The sequence below is a fragment of the Gossypium hirsutum genome, chromosome D05 (genome assembly GCF_007990345.1).
Source record: "Gossypium hirsutum isolate 1008001.06 chromosome D05, Gossypium_hirsutum_v2.1, whole genome shotgun sequence".
Lineage (NCBI taxonomy): Eukaryota > Viridiplantae > Streptophyta > Magnoliopsida > Malvales > Malvaceae > Gossypium > Gossypium hirsutum.
Genome location: NC_053441.1, coordinates 62,414,597 through 62,436,012, shown reverse-complemented (window position 1 = coordinate 62,436,012; position 21,416 = coordinate 62,414,597). Strand labels below are relative to the sequence as shown.

The 21,416-nt window shown below is 31.1% G+C and overlaps 1 protein-coding gene and 2 long non-coding RNA genes across 3 annotated transcripts; 1 reads left to right on the top strand and 2 right to left on the bottom strand.

Moving 5' to 3' along the window:
* Nucleotides 1-2,442: 2,442 nt before the first annotated feature.
* LOC121216926 (uncharacterized) lies at nt 2,443-3,558 on the bottom strand. The gene is made up of 2 exons (XR_005913147.1): nt 2,941-3,558; nt 2,443-2,665 (listed from the first exon to the last, which is right to left on the bottom strand). It is a non-coding gene; the product is annotated as an uncharacterized lncRNA (long non-coding RNA).
* Nucleotides 3,559-3,954: 396 nt separating this feature from the next.
* On the bottom strand, nt 3,955-5,009 carry LOC107902907 (uncharacterized). Its single transcript, XR_001685625.2, has 2 exons — nt 4,559-5,009; nt 3,955-4,277 (listed from the first exon to the last, which is right to left on the bottom strand). It is a non-coding gene; the product is annotated as an uncharacterized lncRNA (long non-coding RNA).
* Nucleotides 5,010-12,011: 7,002 nt separating this feature from the next.
* Nucleotides 12,012-14,913, top strand: LOC107902908 ((+)-delta-cadinene synthase isozyme XC14). Its single transcript, XM_016829016.2, has 7 exons — nt 12,012-12,178; nt 12,279-12,546; nt 12,648-13,020; nt 13,345-13,563; nt 13,667-13,805; nt 13,971-14,219; nt 14,515-14,913. The coding sequence occupies exons 1-7, from the start codon at nt 12,053-12,055 to the stop codon at nt 14,806-14,808; spliced, it is 1,668 nt and encodes a 555-aa protein (XP_016684505.1). The 5' UTR covers nt 12,012-12,052; the 3' UTR covers nt 14,809-14,913.
* Nucleotides 14,914-21,416: the final 6,503 nt, after the last annotated feature.

The window sequence follows — 21,416 nt, the reverse complement described above, 5'->3', positions numbered from 1 at the left end:
CTTAAGTCATTATATTTTGAAAACTCGAGTTTGTTTCCTCAAAAACGGTTGATTTCATAAAATAGTTGTTTTCGTAAATTGTTTTATCAAACATCATACAAGATATCACAAATTAAAATCCAAAATGTCCAGAGAGCCCCAAAATTACAAAACTCTCAAATCCAGAATTTCAAATAGGAAAATTCATGTAGTTAGCCATATCCGAGCTCCCGTCACACCGACCCGCCTAAGTCTAAGGGTTAGCTGAAAGTAACAGACAAACAGAAGGTGAGTTTTTATAACTCAGTGTGTAACGCATGCGAAAACACAAATTCAAATTTAGTCGCATGGCAGAACAGATATAGATATAAATATACTACAGAATTAGAATCATAACAGAGTCGTACAGATACAGATATGCATAATCCTACCCCCATCCTCTGCACACTATTTCCGACCATCTAACACACCACGTGGGGTATAAAACGCCCACCCAGCTTTACACACCACTTAGTATCTATCACACATGGCTTGAGGGGATATATGCGAGCTCATGTCAAGTTGGATTTGAGAATTCCATTAAAGAGGAAGACAAATATTACCTTATAAAAGATTTTGGGCTATAGTAAGACTCGATCCAACTCATGGACAAAATTCTATTCAAGTATCTCTTTTGTTTATAAGCATAAGGCAATTCATTACGCTGAATGTTTCCTTTTTAGGGGTAAATTAATTGTTCTATTATTAAAATTAGCAATTTAGTTATTTACATTAAATTTCGAAATAAATATATAAAATTATAAATGATGGTGAAGTTAAATGTAAAAATGTGATGACTTTAACATATTTTAAAGTGATGTGAAAAAATACATATTTTGATCGTCGTACTGTTTTTGAAACTTTCTTTTCAAGTTATTTTGAAACATGACATTCATATTTTTTAACATTTAAGTAAGGGCGGTGGGGGGGGGGTGGCAGCGCCCATCTTCTTAAAATATGAAATTAAAATTTTAGTCCTTTAAATTTATATAAATTTAAATTAATAAATAATAAAATTACACTAACTCTTCAAGCTAGTGATAAAATTTTAATTTAATCTTTTAAAAATGGTAAAGATATAAACTATTAAAATGGTGCAATTATATTTTAACTCTCATAACAATATACAACTTAATTCCGGCCTCTCAAAAAAAGTTTCTAACTTCGCCTCTACATTATATGTTATAGGTATTAATTAAATAATTTTTAATCATTCTTTAAATAATATTGTAATAATGATTTATTTGATTCTTTAATTTTATAAAAAAAGATACTATTTTAGTTTTTTCATTTAATTTTTTTGTCTCTTTTAGTTTTTGAACTTGCATTGTTTGTCAAATTTCTCCAAAATAGATGAAATTTTTTTTTATTTTTAAAAAATTAATTAATTGCTAATGTGGCATACACATGGACTGCCGCATAGATGCCACATAAGCAAATGTAACAAGCATTAATTTTTTCATCTATTTTGAGGTGATTTGATAATCAATGCAAATTTAATGTCTAAAAGAAACGAAAAATTAAATACAAAAGTAAAATAATTTTTTTTAAATGGTTGATATTTGGCTTTTCTCTTTCTTTTCATGTCATTTTGAAACATTACATTTGTCGAAACCATTTTTTTTGAAAAAACATGATCAACTTCTAAAACGAAAATGGAGTCGCCACCAATCTTTTTCGAGGTGTGATCGGGTCACCTTGAATTTAATCATTTTAATAAAATATTTTGATTTATTAAAATAATTATTTTGGTCTACAAAATTCGAGAAAACGGGCATAAAACATTTTGATTTATTAAAATAATAATTTTGGTCTACAAAATTAGAGAAAACAGGCACGGGAGTTGGTTATGCACGAGAAAGGATTAGCACCCTCGTAACGCCCAAAAATTGGTACCTAATTGATTAATTAATGTCCTAATGTCGAAAAATTAAAAATTCGAAAAGAAATTTAAAAATACGATCCTTTTATTAAAAAAAGAAGGGTGTATTTCACATTAATCGAGAAAAAAATTGTATCCCGTGAGTTAAGACACAATATCTCTAATCCCAACACGAGAATAAACACTAAAAAATTATTTATTTTTAGAAATTTTGATCATCTCGGTTTTGGAGAAGAAATCATATCCCGTAAGTTGGAACACGGTCCTTTTCTGATTCCTAAGACAATTTTTTTTAAAAAAAGGGATCGTATATTTGGAATTATAAAAAAAATGAGACCTCGTAAGTTAGGATACGATCTTTTCGAATTCCAAAATACGAAATATTTTTATTTTTAAAAAAAATATGCATTTGGGTCAAAATTAATGTGATACTTGAAATGTTACACGAATAAAATATTAAAACGACGAATAGCGAGAATACGAATGTAAAATAACAATGATCACATAATATACATTGTAATAGGCCAATTTGCACGCCCGTGTAAGAAATAAATCCAAAATAATAAATCAAATGAAATTAGGTCCATGTCCAGATTACAACAAAATTTACCCAAAACCCAATACAGACTTCAGCCCAATACCAACAGCTCGAATTATCCCAAGACATAGAAACCCTAAACAGTTAGCAGCAAACCAGTGCTACAGCAACCTCACCAACGTCGCAGCACGTCGCCCCTGCACAACGCACGTTCTCCTCCAGTGCACCTGTAACAAACCACGAACAACACTAGCATAAGAGAGAAAATAGGAAAAATATAAAAGAAAAATAAATAATTTTTGTAATATTCAGCTATATAAAGCCGATTGTAGCATTTGTAAAGGGTTTTTTTTTCACGAATCAAATGGAAAAACAGAAAAATATTTGAAATAGAGATTTCAGAATACAAAAAAGATAGATTGAAGGTAGATTTTCGTTTTTCTTTTTCTCTTTGTTTACATTAAAAAAAAAAGTAAATAAAGGAGTAAAAAAGAAGGCTTACCTTGCGACGCCTTGAAGATCCGCACGAGAGGGAGCCAAAAAGCCTTTTATGGTGCGGCTCCGACTATAGTTCACGGTGGAATTGTGATGGAGGCATAGCGGCAGAGGTTGGGTTAAAAACCCTAGCAGAGAAAAAGAAGCAGCAATACTTTTGTTTTGGGGGCATATGGCTTATGTTTTTTTTTTTTTTAATTTTTGTTTAAATAAAAACGCAATACGACGTCGTTTTATGGCAAAGGTAGTAGCGCCAAAACAGCGTCGTTTAGTTCTTTGACCTGCGCGGTGACCTGACCCAGTGGGAGGATCCGCGTGCATCTATTTGGGTGGGATATTTGCAGGCGTGGACCCTCCACTTTTGCGCCCTAGTGCAATCTGGTCCCCTTTTTTTTTACTCGGCCGCATTTTTTTTCATATGTTTCACTTTAGTCTTGCGTGAAATGACGCGCATGAGGCTGGGGATATTTTCCCAATCAGCCCCCGTCCTTTCACACATGCCCTGACTTAACCCTTTTCTGTGTTTCTCTCATCTTTTTTACTTTGATTTCGGTCCTCAAATTTTACTTGGGATTCAATTTAATCCTTCATTAGTTATTTTATTTCCAAATTAATTATTTTAATATTGTTATTATTGTTATATAATAGTATTAGTATTGTATGTACTTATGCGTATGTATTTCTAATATATATATTTGCATAGGCATTTTATAATTCATACATATATATACATACATTCTTTGTAATATACATATATACGTACACTTTTTTTAAATTATTATAAATATATTTTTTGCATATTTCATTTCTTTTATACATATATATACATATTTTAATACATACATATACATATTTTCATAATTTACTTATATATATATATATCATACCTATACATTTTTTTTTTGTAAATACATATACATATATCTTAATATACAAATGTGTGTAAATTTTACATTAAATATGTTTTACATATTTTATAATTAATTTCAAAATACGCTTTTGTTTATGATAAGTATATATATATGTTTATACTTTTATGAATATTATTATAAAAATATCTGTAATACCCAATTGTTGCCGGGGCCCAAATTAACTAATCTGTAATACCCAATTGTTGCCCGGGGCCCAAATTAACTAATCTGTAATACCCAATTGTTGCCCGGGCCCAAATTAACTAATCTGACCCAATTACGTTTGGCCCAATAAGGCCCAAGTCACTACCCCAAACCCAAATCTAACCCTAGCCTAACCCTAAGCAGCAGTTAGCAGCAGCCACCCCACGTCGCAGCAACCTCCAGCGCCGTGCACGCCCCACGTCGCAGCAACCCCCACACGCGCACGTACCTGCAACAAATAAACCACGAACAGCAAGCAAAACGAAAGAGGGAGAAAATATTAAAAAAATATTATTATTTGAGTTGTAAGGATTCGGCTAAAAAAGGGCTAATCGGTTTTTGTAAAAGGTTTACAACGATTGAAGGAAAAAAACATTTTTTGAAAAGAAATAGAAGAAAAAGGAAAAGTTTTGGCAGAAGGTGATCTCTTATTTAGTTTTGTTTCATTTTTTCTTTTTTGATTTATTGCTTTGTGCATAAAACGGAAAGGAAAGGGAAAAGAGAACTTACCGTTGTGAGTGTGGCTGGAGGACCTCTTCGTTTCGTCGTCATCGGAGCGAGAGGGGTCTGAAATGGCAGAGAGGAAAGGCCACGGCGCAACTTCAAATGGCAGAGAGGGGAAAATGATTTACGGTTTTTTAAAATTGGAATTTATAGAGCTTAAAACGACGTCGTTTGGGGCCTGTTTCAGTGGCCTCAAAACGGCGCCATTTTGCCTTTACCCGAGTGTGACTTGACCCATTTTCATAAGATCCGCGTTTTATTTTCAATGGACTATTTGCGCAATTAGTTCTTCTGATTTTACGGTGTTTTTAAATTATTTTTTATTTCTTTTAAATTTCGCAACTTATTTTATTTTCGTTTCAATTAAATCCGGGTTGCTGCGCAGCGGATTTGAGGGCGGGATTTATTTCACTTTTGGTTCTCCACTGTTTACTGCGTGTTCTATTTGATCCATTGGTGTTTTATTTATTTCAGATTTGCCCCTGAAACTTCAGTTTTTTTCAATTTAATCCTTAATCTTTCATTTTAGGTTTTTTTAGTTTATTTTATTAATTTTGTTATTATTATTATTATTACTATTATTATTATACTTACATATATACACGCATATGTGTTTTATAATATATATGTATATATTTTAAATGTTTTTAAATACATATACAAATTTTATTTTTATTATTTTATTATTTTATTTTCATAGTTTTTATATATATGTATATACATTTATATTTTATAATATTTATACATTGTCCATATTTTATAATCTATCTATATATATATGTTTATACATTTTTTATAATATGTATATATATTCATACACTATTCAAAACTATTATAAATATATTTTCCGCATTTTATAATTTACTGACATATTACACTTATACATTTTTTTGGGGGTAAACTCATGTATATATTTTTTATATATTTTATTATTGTTTTATTTTCATGACTTTTGTATATATATATATGCATTAACATTTTATAACACGTATGCATCTTTTATATTCCATAATCTATGCACATATATATGCATTTTCTATAATATATGAATGCATACCTTTTTTGTAGAATTATTATAAGTTTTTTTTTTATTTTTTTTGTTTGGTGTATTTCATGTTTTTATATATGTATACTTTATATACAAGTTTTAATATATGCATACATATTTTCAAAATTCACTTATATATCATCCTTATATATATATTTTGTAAATACATATACATGCATAATTTAAATTAAAGTATTTGTTTTATATTGAACATTAACTTTTTAAAATACCTTTTAAAAATATATATTTTGGTTTCGTCAAAACATTAAAATCATTTTCTTTTGATTCAAAGGCTTTTAAAATAATGCAATATTCAATATTCGGGATTTTCAAGGAAATTGAGCCATAACGTATTGGGTTCCGATTTTCTTTATTAATCCTAAATAACCGAGTATATGCTTTATTCAAAATGCATAAGTATAAAAATCATTTCCGGGAACTTAACTTGTTGTGTCCTAATGTATTGGGCATGACATATTACTTTCTCGAAATGAAGGTTTTCTTATAAAATAAAAGCGATATTCAAAGTTTGGGGATTTTGAGAAATTGTATCATAACGTATTGGGTCTCGATTTCTTTGTTTGACTTAAACATTTGATTATCTTTTTCAGATTTCATCATTTGAGTTTTTAAAAAAAAAATCTTTTTAATCCTCGACACTAAGACATTACAATAATCAATTTGGTACTGATTTTTAGGCATTACGAGGGTGCTAACCCTTCCTTGTGCGTAACAAACTCCCGAACTCATTTTTTCAAATTTCATAGACCAAGATCATTTTTAAGGTGAGCCGATCACACTTCAATAAAGGATCGGTTGCGACTCCAATTTTCATTTTTAAGTCGTCAACTATTTTTTTTGTTTTATCAAAAAAATGGGTTCGACAATATAAATGCATATTTCAATTCGTAAATGCATATTTCAATTCGTAAACATATATATATACATACTTACCTACATTTTTATATTTTAAACGTATACATACATATATTCTTCTTATTTTTATAATTTTACGTAGACATACATACATATATTTATTTATTTTATATTGTACATTTTTATTTATTTCCATTACGGTTTTGTTGTTTCACGCGGTGTTTACTTTCTTATTTTATGCCCATCTTATTCGAATAGTTTATCTACTTATTATCTTGCATGATTGATTCATCTTTTATTTATCTTTTATTGGTTGTTGCTCATGCTATTCACGTTTGCATCATCGTATTTATCATTGCTTGTCTTGCATGCCAACGATATAATCTATTTTTGCATTTTTTACGACTTCGTGCTTTATTTCGCTCGATACATCAAAATTTGTTTCAAACAAATAGCATTTCGTATTTTGAGATTCAGAAAAGTCGTATCCTAACTTACGGGATTTTGATTTTCTCAATAAATCTAAATATACGAATTGTTTCAAGCAAATTTTTATGATCTCAGGATTTAACAAAAGATCAGGTTCTAACTTACAGAACATGATTTCTTTTCTAAACCCGAGATAATTGAATATCTTTTTAAATAAAATTTTCGGTATTCATTCTCGTATCAAGAATTTTAGGCATTGCGTCCTAACTTACGGGAAGTAATTCTCTTTCTTGATTAACGTGAAAATATGTCTTTGTCTCAAAAATTCTCAATGTTTTGACGAAAGGATCATATTTTTAGAAAACTCTTCAAAATTTTCAATTTTCGACACTAAGACACTAATTAATCAACTAGGTACCAATTTTGGGCGTTACGAGGGTACTAATCCTTCCTCGTATGTAACCGATACCCGGACCCATTTTCTGATTTTCGTAGACCAAAACCGCTGTTTTGATAAAATCAAATCGTTTATTAAAAACAATAATTTTTTGAGGTGGCTCGATCGCACCTCATCAAAAAAGATTGGTGGTGACTCCCCTGTTCGTTTTCGTTTTCAAAATCCAAGTCAATCCCGTTTTCACGGTAAAAAAATGGTTTCGACAGTCACTTTAAAATTAATTAATCAAAGAAACAACAAAATCATCAATACTAATGAATAATAACGGTATAAACAATAATATAAAAAAACATAACATGACGATATCAAAATTAAAAGAAATTAATAAATAAATACACAAAATAACATTAAAGCGATTAATCTAGGAAATATTGAAATGATCATTAAAAAGGGGTGGAATTAGGGTTATAGTAATAAAAATAATAATATTAACGATGATAAATAGTCTAAAGTTTTGAAGAGGAAAAAGAAAAAAGGAGATAAAATAAAATAAATGCATTTAAAGTGTTTATGTTAGTAAATAAAAAAAGGAAATAATAATATAAAAACTAATTGATTTAATGATATAGCTATAGTAATAATAAGTATATAAATAAGGTAAAATAATAATAGCAATAATAATTTTAAACTAATTAATTTAATAATAGAATAGCCAAAATAACAAAATAGGATCAAATTGAGCTTTAGAACAAAGTTTTGGGGCAAATTAGAAATAAATGCAAAAGGGAGGACTAGATTGAACGCGCGGATAAGATAGAGGGATTGAATGAGAAATAATTCCCACACTCCAAAACGCATAGTTCCATCAGGGACTAAAGTCGAAGCCGGAATAAATTATAGGGAAAAATAAAAAAATAAAAAAACTTGATTGTAAATAATAAAAAGGGCGGAAGAGCCAGAAGCGCAAATAGAACCTTCCACAAAAACATGCGGATCCTGAGGTTGGAGCGGGTCGGGTCACGGTTTCATGGCCAAAACGGCGCCGTTTTGGCCACTGAGAGGCCTGCCCAAAACGACATCATTTTGGGGCCTATAAAAGTCAAGTTTTAAACAAAAAAAAATCATTTAGCCCTTAGTTTCAGAAAAAGAAAAACTGAGAGCTCTCCCCTTCCCCTTCAAAGATTTAGCCTAAGTCAAGAATCTAACCATTTACTCATCCGCAACATGAATGTGAAACTAATTAAACCTTTAAAGATTCATTTTTTAGGTGGCGGAATGATTTAGACTTTCAAATAAAGTTGCCATATACAAAAGATAGAGTCGTTGAATGTTATTTTTGGATCTTGGGAGTGTACTTTGAGCCCCACTATTCACTTGGTAGAAAGATAATGACAAAAGTTATAATAATGACATCTGTTATAGATGATACATATGATTTATATGCAACATATGATGAGCTCATTCCCTACACCACTTAGTATCTATCACACACGGCTTGAGGGGATATATGTGAGCTAGAGGTGTTAATGGGCCGGGCCGGGCCCAGAAAAAATTTCGGCCTAAATCTTAGGCCCGGGCCTGGCCCGAAATATGGGCCTAGAATTTTGCCTAAGCCCGGGAAAAAAATTATAAGTCTGGGCCCGGCCCGGCCCGCTTTTTAAATAAGTATAAAAAATTTATTTTAAAAATTAAAATAAAAATTAAAAAAAGTATTTTAAAAATATATTAAAATTAAAAAAAATTAAAAAAAAGTATTTTAAAAAAATTTTGAAAAAATTTTAAAAAAATTTTAAAAAAATTTTAAAAAAAATTTTAAAATTTTAAAATTAAAAAAATAAAAAAATAAATTTATTATTTGGGCCGGGCCCGGGCCAAGGCCAAAAAAGTGGTGCCCGAGGCCTAGCCCGTTTTTTAATCGGGCCTCGTTTTTTTGCCCAAGCCCATATTTCGGGCCTATATTTTTACCCAAACCCTCTCATATTTCGGGCCGGTCGTCAGGCCGGGCCGGGCCACCCGGCCCATGAACACCTCTAATGTGAGCTCATGTCAAGTTGGATTTGAGAATTTCATTAAAGAGGAAGATTAATATTACCTTATAAAAGATTTTGGGCTATAATGAGACTCAATCCAACACATGGACAAAATTCTATATTCAAGTATCTCTTTTGTTTATAAACATAAGACAATTCATTAAGCTGATTTAGGGGTAAATTAATTTTTCTATTATTAAAATTAGCAATTTAGTTATTTACATTAAATTTCGAAATAAATATATAAAATTATAAATAATGGTGAAGTTAAATGTAAAAAATGTGATGACTTTAACATATTATAAGGTGATATAAAAAAATACATATTTTGATCGTCGTATTGAAACATGACATTCATATTTTTTAACATTTAAGTAAGGGCGGTGGGAGGGGGGTGGCAGCGCCCATCTTCTTAAAATATGAAATTAAATTTTTAGTCCTTTAAATTTATATAATTTTAAATTAATAAATAATAAAAGTACACTAACACTTCAAGTGATAAAATTTTAATTTAATCTTTTAAAAATTATGACGGGACTAAATTGCTCACTTTTAAATGCAATTAAGGATTTATATTATCTTTTAAATTAAATGCAAAGGGACTAAATTGCTCACTTTTATAATTAAGGAATTAATTTGCTATTTAGTTTATAATACAAGTATCCACATTATAACTTTCCTATTTCTTTTCAACACTCCATTCCAACCGAAATGCAGTCATGCACGTGGATAACTATTTTCTCTTTTTGGTCACTATTTTCTTATCAACCGTAAACATCGTATGGTCTCATATGTCAATTTTCAAGTCATGTACTCTTTCATGTACGCCTCAAAATATGATCAATGTGCTTTTTTTTTTTCCCATTTTGAGTAGTTTTTTTTTATCTGAACTCAAAATTTGACCTGGTTGATTTTAAACTTAAACTTAACTTAACTCGACTTCATTATAAAATGTCAATAACTTAAATTCAAATTGATTCAAACTTAAATTGTCATTAGCTTGAAAGAAATCGATACTAAATAATCTAACTTGAAATTTTCAAGCTTCAAACGGGAATGAGCCAAAATAACTCAAATCTAAAAATAATCTAAATCCTAAACTTTTTTAAAACTCGAATTAAGTTATGTATATTTCAATTAATGTTTCCAATATGTATTTTTTTTAACATTAATCTCATTATAGGGTCTTATTATATCTGCTCTTTTTAATACAATGTCATAGCCCCTTCCCAACCCTTAAATAGGAGGATAACACACTTCAGCGCACTTGAACCCACGTCATTCTGTATTGGCAACAATGCCGATGCCAATCAAGCTAAGACTCAATTGGCAATCATTCAGTTTTTTAAGTTATAATTATATTAATATAGTGGAAAAGCTAGAAAAAAAATTTTGGGGGCCAGAATTAAGTTGTATAATTTTATGAGAGTTAAAATATAATTATAAAATGTCAAAAGATTAAATTATAATTTTATCATTTCTAGAAGTCAAATGTTAAGTTTCCAATACTTTAAATGTGAATTCTGGGTTTTAAATAAGAGTTTTCGAACTTGGATTTTTCTAAACATCTATGGGAGTTTTGCAAAAATTTTATGTTTTTGAAACATGCATTGAGTTTGATATAAATCGAAGCTTTGAACGGATTGATGTAATTCCTCAGTATCTGATCATAACTTCTAGACCGGGTTTGAGGTGTTACATTTAGTGGTATCATAGGCCCCGTTCTCCTATGCTTAAGTGATGGGCTTTTATACGAAAAAACACTTTTCCGTCAAAAGCAATAAAGAACCCATTTCATTTGGTACTAAAATTTTAATTTATTGCAAGTGCTTTTAAGCAGATGAAAAGCAGAAAAATTTAGCTTTTCCAGCTAAAAAGAACTTTTGGGTTGTTCTTTTAGTTTCATTATTATTTTTTAAAAATAGTATGAAAAATATATGGATTGCTATATGAGCTACTATGTTTACAAAGTAATGGTTTATTTCCATTAAAAATATTAATTCAACTCTTTTTTAAAGATTTATAGTGAAGCATGAAATTTTTTTAGAAAAAGATTGAGGACCAAATTTAACTCCCAAAAAAAGTGCCAAATTGACCAAAAAAAAATAACCGTTGAGTACTAAATTTGATGTTATGCCAATTCTATTTAGTTTTTAAACTTCAAAATACGTTAATTTAGTCTTTAAAATATCAGCATAGCATAGTAGTTAATCTAAGTGTTAAACGTCAATTAGGATATGATGTGGAACATACTTAAACATGCGAATTAAATTGTAGACTTATGTATATCTATCACTTGAAAAACTTGGATTTGACATATTGGAAAATAATGCCAATTAAATTTTATCTATGCAGTAGGTATATATGTCTTTCCAATTTGATCTATAAAGACACTTAACTCAAATTTGAATTGGCATCTAATACCTAACGTAATTGTATGGAAGGACTTGATTGATATGATACTAATACCTTGAGGACTGAATTAAGATATTTTAAAAATTGAAGATGAATTTTAAATCTGTATAGATTGAGAACATGAGGCCATAAATTAATGTGTATATGGTCAATTAGTCACTAGAATAGTATAGTAGTAAACAAGTTACGTTGCTTAGTCCTTGTTCCAACCTATAAATACATGCAACAGCTGCACTCTTATCCTCACAGATTTGTGCCAAATTACTCAAATTAAGCTTTTGAATTTTTGCTTTTGATCAATCGAAATGACTTCACAAGTTTCCCAAATGCCTTCTTCATCACCCCTTTCTTCCAATAAGGATGAAATGCGTCCCAAAGCCGATTATCCGCCTAGCATTTGGGGAGATTTCTTCCACAACTGTCCCGACAAGGTATACATACATATGAGCATATTGATATATAATCTTAACATATTATTTGTTTAATTATTTAGTGATTCAATACGAAGAAAATTTTCATTATTTTGAGCAGAATATTGATGCTGAAACTGAAAAACGCCACCAACAATTGAAAGAAGAAGTGAGGAAGATGATTGTGGCACCAATGGCTAATTCAACCCAAAAGTTAACCTTCATTGATTCAGTTCAAAGACTGGGTGTGAGTTACCATTTCACCAAGGAGATCGAAGATGAACTAGAGAACATCTACCATAACAACAATATTGATGCCGAGAACGACCTCTACACTACATCTCTTAGATTCCGATTACTCCGAGAGCATGGATTCAATGTTTCATGCAGTAATTATTTGAACAACAACACATTGTTTTTAAGTTTCTTGAGTATATCATAGCATGGAATGTTTGATAACGATATTTCATTTTGGTTAATTTGATCTCAGACGCATTCAACAAGTTTAAGGAAGAGCAAGGGAATTTCAAGTCATCTGTGACAAACAATGTTCGAGGATTGTTGGAACTTTACGAGGCCTCCTATTTGAGGGTTCATGGGGAAGATATATTGGATGAAGCAATTTCTTTCTCCGCCAACAATTTAAGCCTTGCGGTGGCATCTTTGGACTATCCTTTGTCCGAACAGGTTTCTCATGCTTTGAAACAATCAATTCGAAGAGGCTTGCCAAGGGTTGAGGCAAGGCACTATCTTTCAGTATACCAAGATATTGAGTCCCATAATAAGGCTTTGTTGGAGTTTGCTAAGATCGATTTCAACATGTTACAACTTTTGCATAGGAAAGAGCTAAGTGAGATTTTTAGGTATGTTTTATAATCTTTCTCACCTCTGTTTTTTTTTTCATCTATTTTAATTTTTTCGTGGATGGAGTTGAATTTATAGGAGGCATCATCCTCAATATAGGAGACGAGTTGCAAATGCCAATATTTGAATCTTAAACGTATTAAATAGCAATAGTTAAAAGTGACGACATGAACCTCAGATTCATCTTTTTCACCTATTTCATTCTAGTTATATACATTTTAAAATTTGAGATTGCCAATTGAAATTGAATCAAGAATCTAATCATTTACTCATCCGCAACATGAATGTGAAACTAATTAAACCTTTAAAAATTCATTATTTAGGTGGCGGAATGATTTAGACTTTCAAACAAAGTTGCCATATACAAAAGATAGAGTGGTTGAATGCTATTTTTGGATCTTGGGAGTGTACTTTGAGCCCCACTATTCACTTGGTAGAAAGATGATGACAAAAGTGATAATAATGACATCTGTTATAGATGATACATATGACTCATATGCAACATATGATGAGCTCAATCCCTATACAAGTGCTATTGAGAGGTATGTTTTTAATTTGTTTGATAGGTTAGATTTCTTTAATTGGAGATTAACATTCAAATATATTATGTCAAATGATCGAATATAACAATGAAGTTGGATTCAGGTGGGAAATTAAATGCATAGACCAACTTCCAGAATATATGAAACTGAGCTACAAGGCACTATTAGATGTTTATGAAGAAATGAAACAACTACTGGCTGAGCACGGGAGACAATATCGTGTCGAATATGCGAAAAATGCAGTATGTATACAGACAAACATTTATTTGGTACAAACGAGATAAGATATTAGCTAAATTCTAGATCTGAAAAAACAATTAACTTGAATAACAATATATAGTCATTTAAATATTATTATAGAATTTGATTTGATATTAGTGATAATTGTTGGGATTTTGTTGCCTCAGATGATACGACTTGCTCAATCCTATTTTGTGGAGGCCAAATGGACTCTTCAAAACTACAAACCATCATTCGAGGAATTTAAGATTAATGCATTGTCATCTACTGGTTATGCCATGCTTGCTATTACATCTTTCGTCGGTATGAGAGATATCGTAACACCAGAGACCTTTAAATGGGCAGCCAGTGAACCTAAGATCATTCAAGCTTCCGCAATTATTTGTAGGTTTATGGATGATATTGCTGAACACAAGGTATAATAATATATTTATATAATCACAAGAAATCGAACTCTTAACTCAATAATTAAATATATTTTTAATGAAATCAAACTATGGTTTTGATCATGATATGAAACAAATGAAGTTTAATGTTTATATGTCATTTTTAGTCGAATAAGAAAGAAAACCTAGTTTTATTTTAGGGTTACTAGTGAGGAAGTATTGTCAATAAAGGTATTTTATCATCACTATACAAATAAAGTTTAATATATTGACAAATTTTAGGGTACATAATGATAGAATAATTTTAATTTTATTACGAATGCAGTTCAAGCATAGGAGAGAAGACGATTGGTCAGTAATCGACTATTACATGAAAGAATATAACGTAACAGCACACGACACATACGATGTATTCAACAAATATATTGAGAGTGCTTGGAAAGATATGAATCAAGAGCTTCTGAAACCAACAGAAATGCCAACAGAGGTTATGAATCGTAGCCTAAACCTTTCGAGGGTAATGGATGTGGTTTACAAGGAAGGAGATGGCTATACATATGTTAGAAAAGCGATGAAAGATGTAATCACTTCATTGTTGATTGAGCCAGTCACACTTTGAAATTATATTAAGCTTGTTGTTTAAGGGATGGAAGAAAGTACAAATCGATTGTCTTTCTACTTATTGCCTTAATAATTCAATAAAGTTCTTTTCAAGCTTTTGGTTGTGAAAATTTTGCTATTTTATATATTTTAAATATAAAAATAGCATGAGTTATAAATACTAAAATTAAGATAAAAACACCCACTAATCATTAACACTTAAAGTCTATTGAGATAAGTTTTGAATTCTTTATTAAATTAATTGCCGATTAAAACCTCAAATTTATAGCCAATTCCAAAGGATTAGTAGTCAATTTCAAATTTGTGTACACAAACAATTTATGTTATACAATCAAATTTATTACATCACATGTAATAAATTTTATTAAAAGATAATATACTTTGTAATGAAATAATCAAATTTTGATCATTATAAATAATATTATGTAAGGGTGAACAAAACTCGATTCGATTCGAAAAATTTTTAAAAAATTTAAATTTCGAGTTAAACGAATTGAGTTATTCGAGTTAATCGAGTCAACTCAAACTTTTTCTTTTCAAATTTCGAGTTCAATGGAGTTTAATTTTCAAATTTGAATAATTCAAATAATTTGAATAAATTGAATTTAAAACTATAATATTTTACATTTTTACTTCAAACCCCTAAATTTTTTTACTTTTCCCCATTACTTTTACTCCCTCCCACTTTCCCCAAAGAAGTATGACGCGCATTTGCAACATTGGAGATTTAAGACTTCCAAACCAAAAGAAATGCCCGTAGTTTGGTGTGGTATTGTGGAAAATTCAAACTTAGAGGAAGTGTCAAAATGGATTGGGTCGGAATCTGTTAGATGGGTGATTGGGAATGGGAAATCTGTCCTCTTTTGGGAGGATATTTGGTGTGGGATTCGTCCATTGAAGGTGGAATTCCCTAGATTGTTTAGACTTGCTACTGTGAAGAATATTGTGGTCAAAGATGTAGCAAGGAATAATGGCTTTGAAGAGGTGCCCTGAAGGGACGTTTTCTCAAGGGTGTTGCTGGATAGGGAGGTGAGTATGTTGAATAATTTGAAGAATTTGGTGGGGAGTATCGAACTTGATTCGAAAGTGGAGGATCGTATAATTTGGATTCACAACAGTGCCGGGGAATTTACAGTTAGGAAGTTGTCTCAATTGTTGTCCTTTGATCGGGCCCAAAATGGGCAGCAGAGATAATCTTTTTATATAAGAACTATCTTATTTATTTGATTCCAATCAATTTGATTTGTAGGCTCCTTTAGTGGTAGATTTTGTGGATATTTCCAAAATTTCTACCATCCTAAATGCCTTTAAAAGGCTAAGATTCCTTTGCTTATTTTCCACACTCTCACACCGATCGGTTGCTCTTAAAACTCTTCTTTTATTCTCCTAATTTTTCAAACGTTTCGGTGATAGAAAAAGGCAATGTTCGTTTGTTAATCATTGCAGAGGTGCTACTGCTTTGATCATTGTTGTTGTTGTATCCTGGGAGATATTCGACCAACGTTTCTCCAAGTACTGTAGGAGCGGCCGAATCTGTCTTAAGAAAATAATTTTTAACATGCCTCAACGTTTAGTAAAATCTCTATTCTTTCTTTTGATTTCAACTTTTGTTACAGTTTTAATTGGTTTTTGTATTTGATAAATTAAATATAAATCATTCTATTTATATTTTATCTTTTATGTGTTTATTTATATTTAATTATTTTGTTCGCTAACGTATTTTGTCCAACAATTTTAAGACAGACTTGATTATTTTTGTAATTCTCTAATCCGAGTTAAATGAGATACCAAGGCGAAAAGAAAAGAAAAGAAAATTTATTAGAAAATAAATTTTGAAATTAAATAAAATATGTTTCCTGATTTTATTTTCCAGCCGTTCAACAGATTTTATTCTCTATTTTTTTATTTATTTCCAAACGAATATTAAAACTAAATAAAATCTGTTTCGGGATTTATTCTCACCATTTAACAAATTTTATTCAATTTTGTTTCTAAATTAAAGTTAAATAAAATCTGTTTCGGAATTTATTCTGCCGTTTAACGAATTTTATTCCATTTTGATTTTATTTCCAAAATGAGTATTTAAATGAAAATAAAATCTATTTTGAGATTTATTCCTGCCGTTCAATGAATTTTATTCTTTTTTTTAATTTTATTTCCAAAAACAAGAAATTAAAATTAAATAAAATCTATTTCGAGATTTATTCCCGCTGATTAAAAATATTTTATTCAATTTTAATTTTGTTTCCAAATTAGAATTAAATTAAATTAAATAAAATCTGTTTTAAGATTTATTCTCGCCGTTTAATAAGATTTTCTCCAATATTAATTTGTTTCCAAATGAAGACTTAATCAAATAATCCTGTTTCGAGATTTATTCCCGCCGTTTAACAGAATTTATTTTGATTTAATTACATAATTTTGTTAGGATTTAGTCCAGTCGTTTAACAAAATTGATTTTGATTTTGTTTCAGAATTTTAATTTTGCCATTTAACAAAATAAAAAGGAAATTTTTTCTTTATTTTTTTTGGCCTAATTGTGGCTTTAAATTGTGAATTAAAAATGAAATTTATCAACGGTGAATTAAAAAGATAGTATGAGAATGCATGTCTAGGATTGGTTCTTTGAAGGACTTTGTATTTAAGCGTGCAGAGTGCACCACCTCTCTTTTAGGGTTACTTACTTGGTGCATTGTTTTATTGTATTTTATATTAGACTATATAAACTTTTGTTTCGGGTTTTATTAGATTCCTGTCGTCTAACAAAAGCTGATTCTATTTCTTGACAGAAAATGTAAACTCTCATCAATGCTGTGGAAGATATGGACTTATGTGCTGTGATTTCTGAAGTCAACATGGTTGATTCAAATCCAAGAGAACGGTGGCTTGATACAGGTGTCACATGTCATATCTTCTGTGACGAAGACTCATTTTCTGAGTTGGAACCTTGTGAAAATGGAGAGAAGCTTTATATGGGCAATGCTGCAACTTCCAATATCAAGGGGAAGGGTACTGTGGTTTTGAAGATGACTTCTAGCAAAGAACTCAAGCTTCAAAATGTGTTGTATGTGCCTGACATACGCAAGAACCTTATTTCTGGTACACTCCTTAATGTACACGACTTTAAGATGATGTTTGAATCCTAGAAGCTAGTTTTGTCAAAGGGGGAATGTATGCGAGAAGGGGATATGTATTAAATAACATGTGGAAACTTAATGCAATCTCTGTAAAAGCAAAGACAATGAATAAAAATGTCGCTTCTTCCTCTGTTTATATGCTTGATTCATTTGGTTTATGGCATGGTACGCTCAGACATGTTAATTATGATATTTTACGTAGATTAATTAATTTGGAGCACATTCCTTCGTTTCACATTAATTATAAACATAAATGTGAAACCTGTGTTGAGACAAAATTAACAAGGTCTTCATTTCAAACTGTTGAAAGAAGCACAGAACCACTTGATCTTATACATAACGATGTTTGTGACTTAAAGTTTGTTCAAACGGGAGGAGGGAATAAATATTTTATTACATTCATTGATGATAAAACAAAATATTGCTATGTGTACAGACAAAGCTATAGAGACATTGTCTCTCTATAAGCGGGAAGTTGAAAACCAACTTAATAAAAAGATTAAGATGGTGAGAAGTGATCGTGGTGATGAATATGTTGAACCATTTGGTGAATACTGTGCACAACATGACATTATTCATGAAGTAACACCACCGTACTTTCCTCAACTAGAGTAGCCGAGCAAAAAAATAGACTTTAACACCACCATACTTTCCTCAACTAGAGTAGCCGAGCAAAAAAATAGACTTTAAAGAGAAAAGATGAACACACTACTAAAAAGCTCTAGGTTATCACAGGAAATGTGGGGGGAGCATTTTTATGAGTTAATTACCTTTTAAATAAGGTACGCTACAAGAAAAATAGACAAGACACCATTTGATTTATGGAAAGGCAGCAAACCATCCTACAACCACTTGAAAGTGTGGAGGATGTCTTGCTAACGTAACGTATAATGATAAGTTGAGACATATATGTCGTCTAAACAATATCGTTAAACAACTGATCTCAAACGAAGTTATCTTTATTGATTTTGTAAAATCAAAAGATAACATTATGGATTTGCTGACTAAAGGCTTAAAATGAGATCATGTTGATAAAACATCGAAAGGAATGAGACTAAAGCCTATGAAAATAAAAGGCGCTATATGAAGGAAAACCCTACCTAGTTGACTAGAGGTCCTAAGATCTAGGTTCAAAGGGACAACCTAATTGCATAGACCTTGTGAGGTCACTGTGGGGTACTTATCCCAAGTCTGTTCCTATGATGTAAACAGTGACTAAAAATGGGAAAGGTTAAGCAATGCTTTTAATGACCATCGTGTATTTTGTTGAGTCGAACAACATAAGTCACCTATGTGAGAGTGAAGTGGGGCTGCTTCGAGAAGACTATTGGGGCATAGTTCTCTCAAAATCTTGCAAAACTAAAAGATGTTCACGGCTATATGAACATACTCATGAGAACTAAAATCTTGCCAATGAGGTAGTTGTGTGAGGTATATCATCGTTTACACAAAAGACAGAACATTTCAAGGACATCATGTCTACTGGTCAGCTAGTAAAGTAAATATACTTTCACAAGGGAAGGTTCAAGGGTGGATACCTACCTATCCTATGAAACTATTGATCGTAGGTTCTATCACCACATCGAGTCAATGTTTTTCGATAAAACTATCAATTTTCATTCGCGGGGGATTGTTGGAAAAAATACATATTATGGGAACTTTGAGGTATATTTTCAATAGGTAAAGGTGGAGAGTTGAATCATAAAATTATGGTTTCATATTCTACTCCATGGGACCTTTATAATGATATATCATATGCTCAAAATGGTTGAGTAATGAATGCGAAATTGATGCTCAAAGTAAGCTGCTTGGAAATATTTGTTGAGGAAAAATAAAGGCTTAGATCCCACATTGGTTAAATACCAAGTGTGAAATGTGTTTATATATGGGAACCTTTTTAAAGGGTGATTGAATGACTAAGCTTGGAATCTTGCCTCGTGCATAGGGGGTGTCGGTCCAAACCCAATGGGGTTTGGGGCGCACACAACGTGGGCGATGCGAAATGTTTGGACCAGTCGGGCCCAAAATGGGCCTGAGAATATTTTAGCCCAACACGAATTTATTTTTCTCAGGACATAATCTTTTTATAAAAGGCTAAGGCTTCTTTGCTTATTTTCCACACTCTCACACCGATTTTCTGTTGCTCTCAAAACTCTTCTTTTATTCTTTGAATTTTTCAAACGTTCCGGTGATAGAAAAAAGGCAATGTTCGTTTGTTGATCGCTGCAGAGGTGCTACTGCTTTGATCATTGTTGTTGTTGTATCCTGGGAGACATTTGACCAACGTTTCTCCAAGTACCGTAGGAGCAGCCGAATCCGTCTTAAGGAAACTGTTTTTAACAAGCCTCAACGTTTAGTAAAATCTCTATTCTTTCTTTTGATTTCAAATTTTGTTACGATTTTGATTGGTTTTCATATTTGATAAATTAAATATAAATCATTCTATTTATATTTTATTTTATATGTGTTTATTTATATTTAATTATTTTGTTCGCTAACGTGTTTTTTCCAACAGTTAGTTCAGAACAACAACGTATTTGAAAGGGCATCGAAAAATCCTGATACAATGTTGTTCCACTCTAAAATAAGAGCTTTGATGTGGGCTAGGGTAGTGCATGAAGAATGCCAATTTTTGGAAGGGGATTGGTGGTCTTGGCTAGTAAAATGTCGCCCCTCATTGAATATGAAAAACATGATTGTTTCCCATTGGGAGTCACCTCCAACCGAGTGGATGAAATTCAATGTGGCTGGTGTTGTTTTAGAGGAGGTTGCAGGGTGTGGTGGAGTTTTGAGAGATTAAAAAGGGGTGGCTTGTGCTTTATTTTCGGGGCGAGTTGAAGCTAGGGGAATGAATTTGGCAGAAATAATGGCAATTAAAATAGGAGTGGATATGTATATTGAAGTGAGTAGGAAGGTGCATGTTCCATTAATAATAGAATTATGCTCGATGCTGCTTTGGAATGGCTGTCTAAAAGGTATTATAGACCATGGTCATTATGAAAATTGCTTGGGGACATCGACTGTGGCTCTAAGCAACTGGCTCATTTTCAGATTGTGATTATTGATCGAAAAAGTAATGGTATGGTAGACGCGTTGGCAAAAGCAGATATATCGAGATCTTCTCTTTTTAAAACCTCGTGGTGAAATTGCTAAAGTCATTATTGTAATTGTTGTGAAGGGGTGTTTGATTTGGATTGTCTGATGAAACTTTGTTGTAATTCTTTTGTTCTTGAAAGACTTGGTGGTTCCAACGTCTTCCTTGAGTTATGTTACTCGATTGAGCAAAAAAAAAAGAAAAAAAAATTGTACTTAAACCTTTTCAAAACTATAAATTTTAAATTTATTGTTTTAAAAATTACAAAAATATAAATAATTAAAATGATCATAAAGTGATGAAAAAGTTTTTTCCAAGGTATATCCAATTAATGTCGCCAATGTATATCTCAATATAATGACTATGATTTGAAAT